Source organism: Fistularia commersonii, chromosome 21, assembly GCF_037954325.1.
Source record: "Fistularia commersonii isolate RoL2024-O1a breed Wild chromosome 21, RoL_Fcom_v1.0, whole genome shotgun sequence".
Lineage (NCBI taxonomy): Eukaryota > Metazoa > Chordata > Actinopteri > Syngnathiformes > Fistulariidae > Fistularia > Fistularia commersonii.
Genome location: NC_141304.1, coordinates 5,837,691 through 5,857,040, shown reverse-complemented (window position 1 = coordinate 5,857,040; position 19,350 = coordinate 5,837,691). Strand labels below are relative to the sequence as shown.

General features: G+C 37.5%; 1 protein-coding gene across 1 annotated transcript; it reads left to right on the top strand.

The window, feature by feature from the left end:
- The first annotated feature begins 8,543 nt into the window (after positions 1–8,543).
- setmar (SET domain and mariner transposase fusion gene) lies at positions 8,544–11,632 on the top strand. Its single transcript, XM_086168320.1, has 2 exons — positions 8,544–8,741; positions 9,833–11,632. Exons 1-2 carry the CDS (start codon positions 8,637–8,639, stop codon positions 10,628–10,630), a joined length of 903 nt encoding a protein of 300 aa, XP_086024446.1. The 5' UTR covers positions 8,544–8,636; the 3' UTR covers positions 10,631–11,632.
- The last annotated feature ends 7,718 nt before the right edge of the window (positions 11,633–19,350 follow it).

The following is a 19,350-nucleotide window of genomic DNA, read 5'->3' as shown; positions in this document are numbered from 1 at the left end:
TTTCAAGGTTCAACAACTAAATGCAAACATACGAAATTAACAAAATGATACGTACAAATGATAGAAAAACGAGATAGACACTGTTGTTAACTGAGATGAAGATGTAACAGTGTTATCTTTTTACAACCCCCTTCTAAATATTCAATACATCAAATGTTTAATCTCACACAAGGTCACTTGTACCGATGACAGCAATTGCATTTTTATTTTTCTTACAGGTTCTTCTCCTCTCCAGCACTTTGTCCTCACTAAACCCCCAGACATGAAAAACGATTTTGTTTTTTTATACTATAACAGAATATAAATATATTAATAACATGAATATTTCCCACATTTTTTCTTTTGATACAAGTTTTAATAACCCAAATGCAAAGTTTGAAAGTTTTATTGTTTCTCCTGTCACAGTCAGTTTCAAGGAGTTCCATTCAAACCAAAAAGCCAGCGAGCTACTTTCAATTTAAGATTAAGAAGTGAAAAGTAAAAAAAAAATATATATATAGACCACTGTTCAGTTACAGCAGCTTGGAACAATGGAACATTACGTCTTTAATAAGCCACACTGCCTCACAATAGCTCTTCTCTGTGACTCTGCCGGATGTGCATAGTATTATCTCACATGTCCTGTTTATTAACACTAGTGAGGAAGAAAATGTTGCTATGGTTGTTCTCTACCCTCTTGAAAATAATGATCCGCCTTGTGCTGCCTTCTTTGTAACAAGGACAGTGTGTGTGTGTGTGTGTGTGTACGAGCGCACAGTTACTGCACCTGCATGGCAGCTCGCTCATCATATACGATCAATATAAATATATTTGACTATGCAGAAAGATTATTTGTCAGCAAACAGTAAGATAACAAAGCAAACAGTGTTGAAGGTGAAATGTTAAGTGTTTGCGTGTGGCCTTTATTGAATCTCATCTTATTTTAATTTCAAAACAAAACACTAATATATCACAGAAACACACCAGCTACGATACAAGATGGCTAAAACTAACTATGGTAAAGTGACTTTACACAAGAATCATGAAATACCATTGCAGACCATACATAGGAAATTCACTCAATTCCTGAAGGGAATGTGGTCACCATCTGGTTTATATCCATAAATTATTAGTCTTGACAAACAACACTTTGTGTGAAAGATGACCAATGCACCCATGTTCATGTAGAAATAATAAGTAAAGATTAAGGACGGTGGCCATCATGACAATGTTACATCACTTGCTGCAATGCCACTAAGACAATTGTGAATTACATTACTGTATTTGTACAGTCTGATTAACAGACTATTCACTCCAGAAGCCTCATATTAATCATCTGTTAAATGCATAATGAAGTTGGACGGATCTTTCTACTGTTGTCTCCCAGGGCCTAATTAAAGAACGTTGTTTTTGCCTCAAGCATATTGGTATGTGTGAATCCGTGTTAAATCATACTGATGGCAAAAAGGTATGAATGCATTTCTATCTTCTGTTTAAAGTGCCCTGCGGTAAATCAAAGCAAAATTCGGGGGTAGAGTGTGAAGTCAATATTCCTAAATATCTATATACGTACACAGCATGACAACATCAGAGAAAACAGTTTTTTGAATGTATTGTCTCCTCAAAAATTCACACAATGGTGTGTTTTATGTATACCAGGCAAATGCATGGCATGTTTTGCCACATAAAAATAGACAAAAGCTATGTCATGTATGGTATTCTGCACCTCTCAGGATAACAAAAAGTGGAAATAAGTTAATTCTGTAAAGTTATTCTTCTTTTACTGTAAAGATCCCTTTGCCAATGAAAAAAAAAAAAACGATAATAGAACTGCATGTTTGACTATGTCTATTTCATAAACATTCTGAAGAACATGAATTAATTCTATCACATGGCAAAGCTTCTTTGAAGTTCCCAAATGCTGAGTGTTTAGTTGAAGCTCACAACATAAAGTTTTGGTATTTTTATACTATCATATAATTTATTATTTGAAGGGAAAATGGAAATGTCTGTTATATTGCATGACAAGCCCCTCTGTTGAAATATATCAAAAATAAAGGGAATGTCTATCCTTGGAATTGGGAAACACAATATACTTTAAAATGTTATGCACCCTATATCGTCTATATTATATCAGGAGGTCATCAACAAATTCACAAATGCTTCAAGTCAAAATATTGCAGGTTAACTCTATCAACAAATTTATTTGTGTCTAAATTTTAGAATTTGAAAAAGTTAGTTTGTGACTCTATGCCTGGAAAAAAAGAACCATAGGGGCAAAGATTTAGAGTGAAAACTGGCCATTTTAAACAATGATTTTGGAAAATAGCTAAATAATTAAGAGAGCTAACCACATGGTCACTGTATAGGTGAGTACTCATTCAAAGAAATCTATATTTTTAAACCACCCGTGAGGTTTTCTTTCTTTTTTTTTCTGCACAGTTGAGCTGGGACCAATAAAGAGAAATAAACCGCTTTTACAACTTATTTGAATTGGTGTCACGCTATTAGTAAGATACAGAGAGGCAGAGCAAAATCAAAATCAGCTGATCAGGAAGCCAGATTCCTTGCCTTCTATCAATGTAAATGGAAAATTGGTTGCCTCTCTCACCACTGGCTGGTCTCTTTCAACAGCAGGACCAATGAAACCTTTCAAAACGTCCTTTCAAATTGATTGAAAAAAAAAGTTACATAACCTCAATGACCACAAGATTTATTGGGGTATTCTTGTGTAATTCTTCATTATATTTATGTTGGAAAACCAAAAAGTGGCAGGTGAGTATTGGGGACAAATCCTTTTTTTTCTGATTCTGATTTTTACATTTAAAATGGTGTATATTTGAATTGTTAGATTTAAACTTTATTGACTGCAAAAGTTCTGATAATGAAAACCCAAAAGGTTTTGGATCATTTTGAGTTACTTGCTGTTTGTCGTCAATGAAAAGTCAGCTCATTTTTCAAACTCACAGCAACCTGAATATTTTGCTAGCCTCAGGGGCCCGCTGAACTCACTTGACTCCTGGCTTAATTGCTTTACAAAATCTTGTCAGGTGATTGAATCACACTGTCACTGCGGTTGCTAGGCTGCAGAGGAAGTCCCATGGGATCATTGCCCCTCAGGTGCTATAATGCAATCTGAAATCATTCTACTAATTTGTCTCTGAGAAACGCGCAATACAGAAAAGTTGGTAATACACTGATAAAAATCTCTTGATGGCCGGGTTTGTTGCTTCTTGCTGACCAGTGTTTCCCTGTTGAGCCTGATTGTTTTTGATAAACTCCATAAGGCAGTCAGAAAAGGTTAAGCCATTATAACCATGGGCAGTCAAGCTGACAAAGGCAGATGAAGAAAACCTTTGAATTGCTTTGTTCTCTAGTTGGTCTTTGGCACAGCTCTCCTCACAATCTGTGAGAACTATTTCTGTCAATTTGAGGTCAAGTCAATCAGCGCAACAGCAGAGGGACTGCAGGACAGTTGTTGATGATCTCCCTGGAGAATGTGCCCTTTGGTTCATTAACTCCCTGACCAATTGTAGTCCAGGCTCACAGTTCAGCTCCCTTGTGTTGACATGTATGCTCTCATTAAACTCCAGGATCTCTGACAATAGTGCCCCTTTAAGACCCCCTACCACCTACCTCATCTGGCAGGGCAAGCTTTTACAGCTGTCAGCCAACATACTGTAATGAGAGGCACAATGTCAAATTATCGGCATGTTTTTTCATTACCATGTCACTTAATCTCAAGGTTGTTTCAAGGATAATACCAGGTGACATAGAGGGTTTATTTTATTCCTCAGTCCCAAGAGGACTACCAGATCTAATATACTATCCCAATGTATATGTATCCAAGAGTGTACTCAGAAGTTTTGGAATAATTTAGAATGATAAAACATTAAAATTGAGGATGAAAAGTATGACATATTTAAGAATGCATAAAAATAGTTATTTTTCTCAAACAGCTCAAAGTCAATTAAAATTTCAAAGCAGTCCTTTTGTATTACTATTCTGGAAAGGTCGACAATTAGCCGAGAAAAAGGTGTTTACATATTAATTTATTAATTTTTCATCGTTGCAATTTTCGTCTAACTGTTAAACATTTAAAAGACTAATGCCAGTACCTCTTTTAGATTGGTGACCAAAAATTGCTGTTGTGTGTTTGCTGTCAAAGTTAATTCTTGAGCTGCATTAAAGTAATCATTTGCCATATGTATTATGCATATTCTTTGACTGACTCCTGACTTTCTAGTGTCAAGGAAGAGTTTATAATATTGTATAAAACAGCCTGACAAATAACAGCCCCTGATGCACCATCACACAGCTATTAGCTTTGCTGCTGAGACTTGCACTGATAACACATATTGCAGCTATGCAGTTAACACATAATTAAATTTGCTTTTTCAACTCCCGTTATTAACTTCCTACATTTATCAAGACAGTAGCCTATAAGGTGAAAATTCTGGGCTCATTGTTATGTTTACCACAGTTTTTAGGAACAAAAAAAAACCCCAGAAAATACAGTTTCAGCTAACTTAAGTGAAGTATCTCCTTCCTGTGCAGCTGGCTGAGTTTAGGTAATGAACAATCAAAACTGAGTGCACTGCTTTTGACCCAATGATTCATTTAGGGCAAGTATGCCAATCTGGTAGGCCCATTATGCCCAGTAGAATGGATGGTATTCTGATAAAATGTTAAGATATAAATATACTAGATTAATGTGTTAGTTCACAAAAAGCCTTTAAAAAGTATTACAACATTGTCTACAATGGAGAGACTTAGCTTACAGAATACATGGTGACAAATCAAAAATCAAATAAACATGTCTTTAAACATTCAGCTTTTACTCAGTAACTTAAACAGATATATTGTGAACACAGCAGTTTTCTAGACATGTCAAGCATTTGAAAGCTGTTCCATCACAAACATTATTAATATGTCTGTATGGCAGCAGAGTAATTAATTCTTTGCAACACTTTTGCTAAAACTTTATTCTAAGAATCATATTGCAGTTCACAGCTAATGTCCTAGAATAAGACTAAATATACGATCTGAAGAATCTACATGCAACACTTACAACTTCCATTTAGCCCAAGGACAAAGATGAAGGCTAATTCTCAAAGGAAATTCCTTGGCCGCTGTTGTGCAGCATGGAAATGCCAAATGACAATGTGCCCCTCCCTCCATCTGTCTTAGACAGCCACCAGAGAATAAAACACTGCATAGCAATTTCATGTGGTGACAATTCGTTATCTGATAAATGTAGAGCGTTTACAACTGGCTTGGTGTAAAAAAGGAAAAAGAAAAAAAAAACACAATAGTCTGCAATTAGCAGAGGCTTGAGACCAGAGGCCTCTGTAACAGTATCATGGCAATTTTCTGTCTTCTTCTCTGAGGTCTCTTGGACAATCCATTATAAATATAGCAATGTTTTCAATTTTTATGTTGATGCTCAGAAAACAACTATTTGGGGTTGGCACTTGTTCAAAAAACACCACGCAATGCAACATTATGTTATACATATGGCATCACAAACATTGGATTTGTTAATGCATTTTACAATTTCTGAACAAAAAAATTAAATAAATAGATATAGTTTGTTGGTGTGAGAGAAGAAGATGCAGAGATAAGGGTTAGATGGAGGGAGATGATTTGGTGTGGCTTCCCCTGGAGGGAGCAGCCAAAAGGAAAATAAGAAAGAAAAGATAAATTAGTCTAAATAAAATTAATTTCAGAGCATCTATTTTGCTTTCTTTTTCTGCATTTCTGTTAATTGAAGAGGGCTAGTACTTGCCTTGAGCAGCTCTACCATCTGCAGGTACGGTGAAAGTACTGCAGTCTGCTCACAATGAACAAGTGGGCGAAAGGTACTTCTAAATAAAATTATTAAGAACATTATTTGTATTTTTTCCTTGCCTTGCTCTGACAAGACAGTTCACCACAACAGCAGGTAAATAAAAGTGAACTGAGTTTAAATACTTCAGTACTGGAGATATGATGAATGATTGATTTTACATTTGCCTTTACTACTATCCACTAATAGTCAGAGTGAGGATAAGTTATAAGTTAACACTATATAACACTATATATACACTATATAGTGTTAACTTATATATATGTGTGTGTATATATATACAGTGACGTGTGGTGAGGTTCATGGCTGGTGAGGCACTGACGTCATCACAGTCAGATTTACAAACATATGAGCCCTACAGAGTAGCTCATTCACCATTTAAATGGCAACAGTTGACGTGTTTTGCTTAAAATATCATATCAGCGTTTTTTACATATAAAAAGTGTACCATAGAAAAAAGCACATTTAAAAAAAAGTTATTATCTCTTACCTTTACTTATAAATGAAGTCCATGCGCCGCTCCTTCTGATGTATCGATAACTTGCTTGTAGAAGTCTTCCGTTTCTTTCTTCTCTTTTAAAAGTCTCTGTCTCGATGGAAATCACTGCCAGTGAAGACAGTCGTCCTTGATCGGTCCTGTTCAAACTGTATGTTTTGGGTCTTTTCGGTGCCGAGAATGAGCGATCCGCCGATGCTGTCGTAGCCGGAACGGTGACCACCGGCCGGAGCAACTTTCTCGCCTCAGGAACAGTTTGGATGAGATCCTTCTGGGCCAAAAAGTTGAGAAGCCGCCCAGGAGATATACATCCATCGCTTACCGTTTGTGAGCTATACAGCCCAATGAGATCGGCAAAAAAATAGTTGGATGGCTGCACTTGACTTGCTAACTGTTTACTGTAGCTTGCTATCGCTAATTCTATTATTCTGTAGCCCAGTAGTAAGAAGGATCCCTGGGATCAGCGGCGCCCCCTACCGTGAGGCACCGTCACTGCGTGCCTCACTTAATGTCTCTTTGCAGTCGTCTTATGATCACGAGAAACACGAGAAACACGTTACAGTTGTTGATGAAAAACATAAGACACATCAGCTAAACTATGGAAATTTAGTTCATATATTAAAAGTGTGTGTTTTCTATTAAATAGTGACATCCACAGAGACAGCACTATGGTCTCAGTGCATACCATGCCAGCACAGTTTGAAGAATCATTGCACAATCCATAGTGGGATCAGCTGGTTGCCGCATCACCACATGTCTCCTCTTCAAATTCGAACGCTAACTGTGAATTTTTTTTAGCGATTTTGAAAAAAAAACAACCAAAAATGGTGAAGCTATGTGGAAAATAACTGTATAGTATAAGTCAATGAATTAATTTAACCATTTAATTTAGTTTGTTCATTTTGCATTTTTTTCTTTCCATGATGACGGGGGAGGCCCGGCCTCCCCTGCCTCTACTGACTGCATGTCACTGTATATATATATATATATATATATAAATGAGCCCAATGAGCCCAGAAATATATATATATATATGTGTATATATATATATATATATATATATATATATATATATATATATATATATATATATATATATATATATATATATATATATATACACACACATTAAACTACCATGTACCACAATATTTTGAAAGTAGAATCTTACTTTGGAGGCTACAACAAAAATCTAATTCTGAATCTGTTAAATTGATATAATGTCAAACGTAATTATGGAAATGATGAAAGGATGTAGACAAGCTCATAAGAATGTTTACAAACACTGAATTCAAGTAAAAAAAACGGAATGGAACAGATTTTCAGTCATTCATGACATTTTAACACAATTTTTTGAATGCTCATTTGCATGTAGTAAAATTTGATTAAATATGATTATCAATTATTAGCAGTAAAGCAATGATTACAGCACGCTAAAATATTAAATAACCTTTTGGTCATTCTGCAATAGCAGCACAGTCACTTGGAATATGGGAAGTTATACTGATGATATGTTAGACTGGTGCAGGACATGTATGCTAGCTATCAGACAGTGGTGAGCTGTGTTATAGGGGTAACAGAGAAGTTCAAGTGGATGTGGGATTTCACCAGGGATTGGTTCTGAGCCCCTTATTGCCTGCAGTGATGATGGACAGGCTGACTGAGGTTCGACGGGAATCTCCATGGACTATGATGTTTGCAGATGACGTTGTGATCTGTAGTGAGAGCAGTGAACAGGTTGAAGAAAATCTAGAGAGGAATGAAGGTTAGTCACAGCAAGACAGAATATATGTGTTTGAATGAGAGGAACCCAGGTGGAACGGTGAGGCTGCAGGGAGTGGATGTCAAGAAGTTGGAGGATTTCAAGTACTTAGGGTCGACAGTCCAGAGCAACGGAGAGTCTGGAAAAGAGTAAAGAAACAGGTTGAAGCAGGTTGGAATGGGTGGAGAAAAGTGTCAGGGGTACTACGCAACAGAAGACTACATATCAGAATGAAAGGAAAGCTGGAAAAGACATGAGGGAGCAAGGACTTCTGTTTTATTTTTTTTTAACCTGGAATAGAGCAAGAACAGTTTGTTTTATTGAGTCTTGTGTGGCGTGGCTGTGGCCAACAACAGCTATTGCTTATTAAACGGACATTGTTACCGCCAACCAGGTGTTTTCCCCTGACTAAAACGCTACAATATTTTATGCAGTGTAGTTCGACCAACTTGGACGCACGGGGGCGCAATAAACATACCGGAAGCGAGAAACCCAGGGTTTGTTGACATAGGTAGCATTGCTATGCTAAACGTGTTGACGTTGCTTCGGCAATGAGTGAGTCTGAAAGCCTCTATGTAGACCTTAGTAACGGCCTGGAGGATGTTTTCGTCTCAATTCCAAGAAATCTCGCCGGACGGATACTTTCTGAATTTCAGGTAACCCCATTACAGCACAGCAGGCAGTGTCGGTATTACAAACGTTGTTTAGTGAATAGTTCGCAGCATAAAAGCTAGGACCAAAGGCGATAGCATCAAGGTTAGCACAAGAAAGTATTAGAACATTTTACGTTATTCGGCAGCAACAGAAAAAAATTACATTTAAAATAGTCACGTGTCAGACTCCTGAATCAAAGTCTGTGAATATTTCGTGACAGAAAATGCCTGTCACCCTTTTTTAAAGACTTTCAATTTAATTTAAACTCAAGTGAACTCCACGGCGAGGCTGTTGTTATTGGGAGAGCATTGGCCATAGGTTGTACTAAATGTAATATTCGATTTTATTTCCACATTGGTAAAGCATGTTTGTTTTCCATCCCTCAGTAAATGACTGAAGTAGAGTTAGAATCGGTCTGCGCTACATCATGCAGTTGATCAGAAATAGCATATGAGAGAAATAACATCGTGGTAATGGCCCCCTTTCAATTTATTCTGTACATTATTAAAAGTATTCCAATAACACCTTCACGGCAAACTGTCAAAACCAGCGGTAATGATTAAATGTCAAGCATAACATTTTGCCTTTAGGTGGCAGCACACAACCGCTAGTCGTCCTTGCAACGTCCTAACGCAGTGTCTGGAGTACAAATAATATTAATAATAACCACTTCATGCGCCTTCCTGATTTTTCTTTTTTTGTAGCTCAGATTATGATGTGATGCATTTCAAATAGGTGTTCACATTTGGTCTAAAATATTTGCTGCAACAATCAGTACATCACAGTGATTGGAACTGAGAAAGCCTCTCAGATGAGAGGCTTAAGTAATTCCAGTGGGCACAATAAGATTTGACAACAGCTGATCATTACAAGGATGACTGAGAACCTTGACTCTCAGCACAGTTGTGCTAATACTAAACTAAACTGCTTTTACATGACATCATTATATCCATTATTGTAATTTCAGTTTGCTATTTTCAGAATGTCCTTATGAAATTCTGTTATTTTCTATTATCTGTTATTTCTGTAATTATTTTATCTCTAGTATAAAATGTGCTAAGGTTTTCTTCTCAACATTTTTGTCACATTTCAGTATTCTCCAGATAACGTTCAGGGACCAGGATGCACCTTGAACCCCAGCGAAGTTACCCTTCCTGGATGCACATGTGTTTCCTGCTCCTGCATCAGTGGGATCTGCCCTTGCATGCACCCCCATGGACAGGCATATGACAACAATGGCACACTGCTTAAAATCCACAGTCCTGAAGGTCGCTACTGTACCCCAGTGTTTGAATGTAACGCTCTTTGCGCATGCAGTGACAACTGCATGAACCGTGTGGTGCAGAAAGGCTTGAAACTCCACTTAGAGGTCTATAAAACCATTAAGACAGGCTTCGGTGTACGGGCATTACAGTGGATCCCACAGGGGACATTTGTGTGCGAGTATGCAGGGGAAGTTATCAGTATCACGGAAGCCAGATGCAGGCAGCTCGCACAGGGTCCAGAACAAAATAATTACATTATCGCTGTCAGAGAGCATGCAGGAGCAGGCTCCGTCACAGAGACGTTTGTTGACCCGTGCAGGGTGGGAAATGTAGGACGCTTTCTAAACCACTCCTGCCAACCCAATCTTATAATGGTGCCTGTCCGCGTTCACTCTCTTATACCCAGACTGGCGTTGTTTGCTTGTAGGGATATTTGCACCCAAGAGGAGTTGACATTTGACTATTCAGGGGGCTACCGAAACCAACCTCCTGCAGAGCAACTGTCCATGAAAAGTGATGCTTCCTCACAGGCCTTGAGGACAAAAGCACTCCAGAGGAAAGTGTGTCACTGTGGTACTAAGAACTGCACAAGCTTCCTACCCCTCGATCAATCACTTTTCAACTAGTCTAAATCTGTGTTTATTCATTAAGAGGTTTAGTTTTATGTTGTGTTATTTTATATTCTATGTTGATTTCCTCTGTGAGTTTGAAAAGTTGTTTGACTAAAACATTGTAGTATTAGGATACATCAATATGGTCAATAAACTGTCTGTGCCTATTGCTACTATATGCTCTTCTGTCTTCTGATCTTAACACTGTCACCGGACTAGTATGAAAAGACATGTAGAGAAAAACAATAGAAAAACACATTGTAAACAAGAGACAATTGACACTATTGTTCTTTGAGTTCTTCACCCTGTGCTATCTATCTCGAATTCTCATTCTGAGTTGTATTTTTCTGAAATACATAGTTGCAGTGATGAAGAGGATAATGTTAATACTATTTTTAAGCCAAATAACACATCCTTAAGGTTTTAGAGATGTAAAGACAATGATTTGTCATTCTAAAAAGTAAAAAAAAAGGAATGGTTGTCATCATCTTGACATTTCTGTCTTCATGTGATACAGTTTTATCACTCCAACCTCTGGAGAGGGGGACCAATTAAAAAGTACCTACGGGTATTTTTTTTAATATAGAAACAGGTTTTATTCCCCTGGCAGAGGAGGAGCTATGGTGTCCCACTTTGGGGTGACCATTCTGAAATCAGGGCTTCTTCTCAATCTGCCCTCTTTCTAGTCTAGACCTGCTTTCATCTTATTAATATCAACATCTGGGTTAATGAGGATGGAGACCAGAAATGGGACCAGCACTCCAGCCACTCTTAGTGGGGTAGAGATGAAGCACTCTGCTGCTCAGAGACTACTGTCAAAAATTTTCACCTGGAAAGAGTTGAATTGTGCAAGATGAATCAATGTATGTACTTCCCTTCTGGAAAGCTTGCCTGAAAGGCTCACTGTTGAAGACTTTTTCTGCCATATGTTTTATAGCAGAGCATGTACGTCATCTTGACATTTTCTATAAATTATGTTAGTTTGATGTTTTTAAAGAAAAACTACATGTTTTAAAACTGTTGCAGGCCCTTTGTCCACTTTTTGCACAACTGTACCATCAGTTTCATGTTTTATCACTTTGCTCGGGCAACTTACACGAAGGAACACACCCCACTTTTTCATGACATGCTTGAATGCTCATACGCTCAAATAATTGACTGAGTTTAAAAAGGGGTCAGCAGGAAAAGAAAAAACTTAAATAGGCCTTTTTATATCAAACTTGATTTATACACTTGATTCAAAGTGAAAAGTTCAACTAAGATATGGTAGAATAAGGTGTTGTGAGATGTTGAAGTGAACCATAGTTTGTTATTTTAATGTGTACATATATTGAAATATATCTACCATGTTTTAGTGGTGCTGGCTTCAGTGCATTAAGCAAATACTTAAAAGATGTCATTTCTTGACAAACTCCTCTCAGAAGGTAGCAGTAGAGCAGATTTTCTTCGTAAAATCTGATAAAAAGAAAAGCATCTCATTTTGAGTGTTTGAACTGAGCCCAGGCAAGTCAGTCAGGTCTTCCTGGAAAAGAAATCATGTACATCATGTGTACAGCAGGTGGTTGAACAGCTGTTCTAATATCCTTGCAGCTGATAAGATTCTGGCCGTATATGAATGGATTCTTCTCGAGATGGTCACCTAGCAACAGGTTAATCACATGAGGTAAACAACTGATCACAAACACAGACACACACACACAAAATGTCAAGGCTGTCGCACAATGTCGGCCCGTTGCAATACGTGATTGATTGAAATCCAAGTTATGCATCATGAGTCAGTGAGGGAAAAATAAGGGGATTTATGAGAATATTGTGGCACCTGTACATTGTTCATATACACAGTAAATGAGACCTTCAAAGAAGCAAAAGATTTAAATGTAACAACTAATTTGAATCAAGCCACTTTGTGATTTGGCCTCTGTGCAAGATGACATGTCCATATGTTGCATTTGAGTCAATGAGTGGCTGAAAATAAGGTGGTCACAAATCGTGTCCCTGAGCTCGATATCGAGTTTGTACCATTTGTTATCCTAATTTCTTTAGGGGGAGCCTTTTTTTTCTTCAGTCTGCTACTGATTTTTTTTTTTTCTTGTTTGACAGGCGCCTTTACCTCACAGGTACGTTGTCCTATATAGAGTTGCATGAAAGAACAACATACGAAGATGCCCCACTTACTTTACACTGATACAAATGATAAAGGACTGAAACACTTTTCAGGGTGACTGACCGTTTTTCTTTGAAAATGGAGCACGTCTCTGATGAGGGACCTGGTGTCCTTGTCATGACAGAAAATAAAAGAGAAGTTGCTGTGTGCCGGGGCTCAGCTGCCAAAGGCATTTCGAACTCCAAATTTGAAATATGTTTTTAACATATCTTTTTTTATGTGATGTTTTATTTAGGTTGATAGAGTTTGCAGGGCTGCTGTTCACATGGTACGCGAACTGTCCACACAACAAAGAACCCTACAGTGAATTCTCTTTAATAGAAACCATGAACCTTAAGTAATTAATTTGCTAATAAACACGTTGCTGCAGAGCCTGGGTAACAGCAGCTTTAGGGTTGCAATCCAAGGACCAAATTTCCATGACCTTGTAATTTCATCAATGCAATTCCGTACCGTATGCTCTTGAGAAAAAATAAGTTCTGCAAAATGCCCACCAGAGCCTCGGAACAACTGACAAAAGCGAGGTATATTTGAATGGCCCTGAGATCAAGTCAGACTTGGCCAAAGACCCCCAGTGATTGCCTCTGCGTAGACCCTCAACCAATGAATGTGGCATAACACACGATGAATCAACTGATCAGTGACAGATAAGATGACTTGGCACTGACAATCAGAAAAATCATGCTGTAAATGAAGCATAAAAATTGAGCTGCCAGGTTACATTTTGATATTTTAACAAATGTCTTTGTAAACCTAACCAATACTGTCCTTTTCTGATAATTTACCAGCTTCCCTCTTAGTACAGTAGCACATTTGGATAAGCAGCAATAAATGATCAATAATAATGGTTCTGAAAATGCATTCCTGAATGGCACAACTCTGGGTCTACAGCAACTTAATACAGAATTCGCTAAAATTATGGAATTTCTTTTCACTTGATATTCTGTTGCACTACATTCATAACAAATTAAGCAACAACTATTAAATTCTTACACTGCAAAGAAAAGAAAATGCTGCCATTTTATCAGCTGATTTCTCTTCTCTAATACTAGGAAGCTGTAATACATTGCATTCATTCACTTTCATTTCTTTCACGTGAGTCTTAGAAGATGTGAATGCTTTGTTTTGTTTTTTCTTTTTTTTCACATAGCTTTCCCCTACAACAGATGTTGAGTTAAATTTGGCCCGGGACACCTGCAGCAGACTCAGCAGGAAGTGTTGCAGCCCCAGAGCCGCCCGCCTCCACAGCTGTGCTCACCACTCGTCACATATCTACCGGTACATGCAAGAGCTTCAACACACCTACACAGCTTCATATAAGCTGATCAGCTTGGGGTATACCTCTGTTAAGAAATTTCCGGAGATGAAGTGTAACTTACATTTTTGTGGAATTGCTCTGAGGTGCTTTTTACTGTCCTTGTGGTGTTATGAGGGTTTTTTCAACTAAGTATTTTTAATTTTATATTACTTCATTTTTTTACAACATCTAAAATTTTAACTGAATAAGGGGTGCTAAATGGAAAGAAATGTCCTACTTTTAATACTAATAATTAGATTTGCTCATTGTAGTGTTTAATTTGTCTTACAGTGTATCCAGTTGTTGTGAAACCAAGCTGTAACGCATCACAACCACTGAGCTCAATGCCCTTACAATTCTGTTTGAATGTGAATGACACTTTGGAGATGTCATGCAAAGATGAACCGAATATATTCCAAACATGTATTAACTGCTATGTTGCTGAAAATACAATGCAATGTGAATTGTTATCCACAGCTACGGATGACAATTGTTTTAAAACAAAGCACCCAGCAGTATTTGCCATTAATCACCTTGACTACAGTGGTCTAGGCGCGCAGTGAAAAAGCACCTAGCAGGAGAAAGATGATGGAGGAGATGGAAAAATACATCTGTTATCTGGGTACATCTTCCTGATCCACTGCACTTAACTGAAAAAGCAGACACCAGTTAAATTAAGCTAAAACAGATGAGCTTTTTGGTACGCATCCTGGTTTATGATGGCTTAATCACAACAATAGCAACTATTGTGTTGAGCAACTACAGGAAAAACAAGAGACCTCTAATAAAAATATACAAAAAAAGAAATATAAATGACCTCTGACTATATTTGTCAAGAGTAACAGAACTGACAGATTACAAAGGATACGCAATATATGACTGAGACAATGACAGTGGTTTGGTCTGTGGGGGTGTATATGAGCAAACAAAAGAAAGTAGTTTTGGTGGGTGTGAAAAGCAATGAATAGGTGAGAAAATGCTTGAATGTCATCCACTCCAAATCAAGTCTTAAAATTCAACTGAGCCCTCTCAGACTATTTGTATTGTGTCGGTGAAAGAGTCATGTCTTCAAAATACATTTTGAATTTAATGTTATTTTATTTGGATTGCATGGTAATATTACAACATTGAATTTAAGTTGCCAGAGATGATAATGTAAGTAAAAGAAAATCGGACCACCCCTGGTCAAAAAAGCAACACTTTTAATCAACTTTAAATTCTTATTCTGGGTATATCATAGATATGTTACTTTGGCGGATTTTTAAGACAATAATTTCATTTTCTAGGTAACGTTTTCTGCAAAATTACAGCACTTATATTTACATAGAGCTATTATGAGTACTGGTACCTATTGCCAAAAAAGAACACTTAAAAAAACTAATAAAAGGCATTACTTTCTACAGGCCTCATTAATGAAAGATGATAGATTTAATTATGTGCTTACACATCCCAAGATTTGCTTTGGTTTAATCACTACCATTATCCCCCTTCTGTGATATCTATCTACTCATCCAGTCTTACCTCAAGTGATTACACTCAGTGGTTGGGGGGTGGGGGGTTGCAATGAATCTGACTCATACAACACGTAGGTTTATAATCCTGCTTGAGCTTTTACACATCAAAATGTCAAGATTTTGTTTGAAAGCTTGAGCAACAGCTCACCATCAAACGGTACTATGAGTTTCTGTCCAACCTAAGCTGTGACAATTTCATTACTGAACCTAACTCACCGGCAGCTTCCAGCACAAAGTTCTTTTGAAGATGGATAGATATTATTCATGGTAAATAATAATGATATCTGTTTATATTTTGTTAAGTGAGGAATACAATTGAAAGTTAAAGAAAGCAAAACGTAAAATGTTCAATGTGTTAAAATAATAAGCACAGCTTAAATGTCTTGATGATTTTAATATGAAATTTTAAATAAAAAATGCAGCCACCCCGAGTGATTTTCATAAATGTGAAAGCTAAAATGTGGAATGAAAGTAAGGCCACCCAACCCTACCGATCCTAATGGATTATGTTTAGTTAAAGCAGCTTACAGCACAGGTTGTTCTGGTTAAATAGGTGACTTCAGCTCTCTGCCTCCTTGGGCATAATTCTCCTTCAGTGGGATTAGTTTAAATAGGAGGAACATTAGAGGAGCAATATGGTGGAAAACACTCCTTGCACAGGTTTCTAAAAAGTAAACAAATGGCAGATAATTTACCTGGCGTCCTTGTATTGCTTGGCATACTGATTATGCCGTAACCAGGGGGATGTGTTGAAGGGATCCTCGGCAGTGGGCATCTTTTTATAACAAGCAGAACCAGCTGAGAGCATTGGTTATTCTAATAAACATCACCTGCAACCTGCAATAACACAGTCAAAATTTAGCATTCTAATCATCATCAGAAATACACATTTTATTATTCAAACTCAACGTTGCATTTAAAGGTGCAATATGAAATACATATATTTCATATAAATGAAATGATAAGTCATAGCACTAACATTACTGAGCCTACTTAGAACATCTCACAGTTAGTCCAATCAGTATATTTCCACCGGGAACATGTAGGCCATTACACCAGCATAATTGTCTTTTATTTTTAGTGAGGACTTTCACTACTTTATACTTGATACTATGCAGACAAGAAATGTAGGTAGGGACCATCAGAATCTATCAGTAACAAGAAATACTTCACTGCAGTTGCTTGCTTCTACAAACTGAATGCAGTTGTACATGCATGTGTTACCAGATTGATGTATTTTGAAAGCACTTGAATTTGAATGGAAATTGAGCTGTTTTGGCACTATCTGGCACAAAGATAGTGATTTAACATTTGGATATGTAAAGCCATATCATCCTTTAAGATGTTTCCGTGAAAGTTTTCATGGTCATGTGCCAAAGGACCTCCAAAGTGTAATCAGTTCATCTTGGAGTACAAGTGACGTACAAGTGATTTCTGTTAAATCCATGGAAAAAAATCCTGAACGACAATTTTGCATTCACGAGAATGGGGCAAAGTGACATCATAATTAAATTTACATTTGACCTTGGATCATAAAGGCATGCAGAAAGTAATTGAAAAAAAATCCTTAATGCAAATAGAGTTAGCTGTACTCATATGCTGATGAATGTGAGGACAAATTTAAAGGCATAGCAGCCACAAGAAATCATCTGTGGGGCAGACAAAAACACAAACCATCATTGTGCCCACACACTGCTGCTGAGGGTAGGCCTTGATCTACACATGAGAATATTTCCTGTAATACATGCACATATATAAATCTCACAGTCTGTGCACCCACACTTTCTGTCCCTGTGTTTTGTCACACCGTCGTCTCTGGTGCTCTCTAAGCATACAGATGCTCATTAATTTGTAACTGATTTATTAAGTCTGCTGCATTAACCATGTTTTTAAGAGGATCTATTAGGGTGAATCTAAACTGATGCTCCTGAGGACTCTTACATTCTTACATGAAAAAGCAATCTGCAGTCAGTCTCTTCATCTGTCGCTCAGTATTTTTGTTGTGGCCAGGCTGTGTATGAGGGGAAAAAAACAACTTCCACCCAGTATTGGCAGCATAAAGGAGTTGAAAAGAGATAATATAATACAATACTGGCCCACATAGAGAAAAAGACGGTACATTGTGTACCAAGACACAAATGAATCCTTCTCTGACATCACAATCACTACAATTCGCAAACATTGCATCAGTTGCATCCAGTTTAATATCTAACCAATTTTTCACTCTGTTCTAGAGATGTAGCCAGTCATCTCTACACTGTATCCATGACAACTGGTCTACTCCATGATCTGTATTCAACATCACTTGAAGTCAAGTTAAACAAAAGCCTGGAAATACTTTTAGTGTTAGAAAGGTTAGTCTCTCAGACGTCACACTGTCAATATTCGGACAATTCTGTTCATATGAGGCAACGAAGAAAGGGGACAAATCCCTTTATCTTCACATTTCACTTCACTTTATCTTCACATTGATTATAAGCCCATTGAGAAGAAATGTAAGCTTGCGGGGGGTGAATCACACACACAAACACACACACACACACGCACACATACACACATACACATACACACATACACACATACATGTAAGAGTTCCAGAGTACCGACTGTACTCGGATTGTGCAGATTGTTGTGGATATTGTAACATTGCAGTGCAGATGTTAAATGACTGCTGTTAAGAGGTCAAAGTGAAATTAGCGGATCCTGTATACATTTTTCAGTTTTGTGTGAAGATATTTATGGGTCTGTTCCAGTTACTTCGGAATATCTGTGTCTGTGATTTTAATGGGTCAGTACCAACTAAACCAGATCACACACTTCCAGGCTGTAAGCTTGATGCTGACAAACCAACTGACCAAACCAACAGCCATGGTGCATAATAGCGAAGCTATTATCAAACAAAACAAAATGAGATATAAAAAGAAAAGGGAAATGAGAACATGGCCTTAAATGTGCTCCAAGCGTTGGTGAATCAGTGTTTCTGACAGGAGACTGCAGTCACAACTGATTTCTTTATTTCAGGTCCTTTCACTGCTTGACATGCACAGAATGGACCCTCTTTGTCAGTGTTTGTATGTGTACTTCTGGTTTTGACATCATATACATGCAATAAATATAGATGTTTGCAACACCTCAAAAGTGACATGTCTGCTAGAGGGAATTAAGGTGTTATTTTATATGCATGGTCCAAATAACATCCACACGATGGGTACAATCGCTCATATAATGGGTACAATCGTTTATATACATTTTACATAAATATGACCATTTGCCGAGCTAGCTAGCTGTAGAAGCTCCTTCAACCACCAATTAATTCCCACCTGTTGAACTGGCTAGTCTTAAGCAGACATATAATGTGTCAAATTGAAGGTTCCTTCCTGAGGTGAGGAATAAGACTACAGTTTACGAGAAAAAAAAAATTATTTAAAATGTTCTGTTGATGCCGAATCAAGATAAGATAATTCAGCTTCCCAAATGGTTTTTATTTCATCTTATATAGGAACAAATTCATTTGAAAACGTTAGATATTACCTGACGTTTTGAAAACAATTCAAAGATAGATAATATCTGACTTTCTTAAATGAATTGTGTGAAGATTTGAGACCGAACAAAGCGGCGGAACCACATTGCCCAGAGAGCAGTGCGGCGGTATATAGCGTAACCAAATGGGCGTTCCGTTAGTGACATGTGGAGGAGGTAAGGAGCGGATTGTAGCGGAGGACGCACTCAGCTGTCACGTAACGCCACTCAGCCAGTCCTT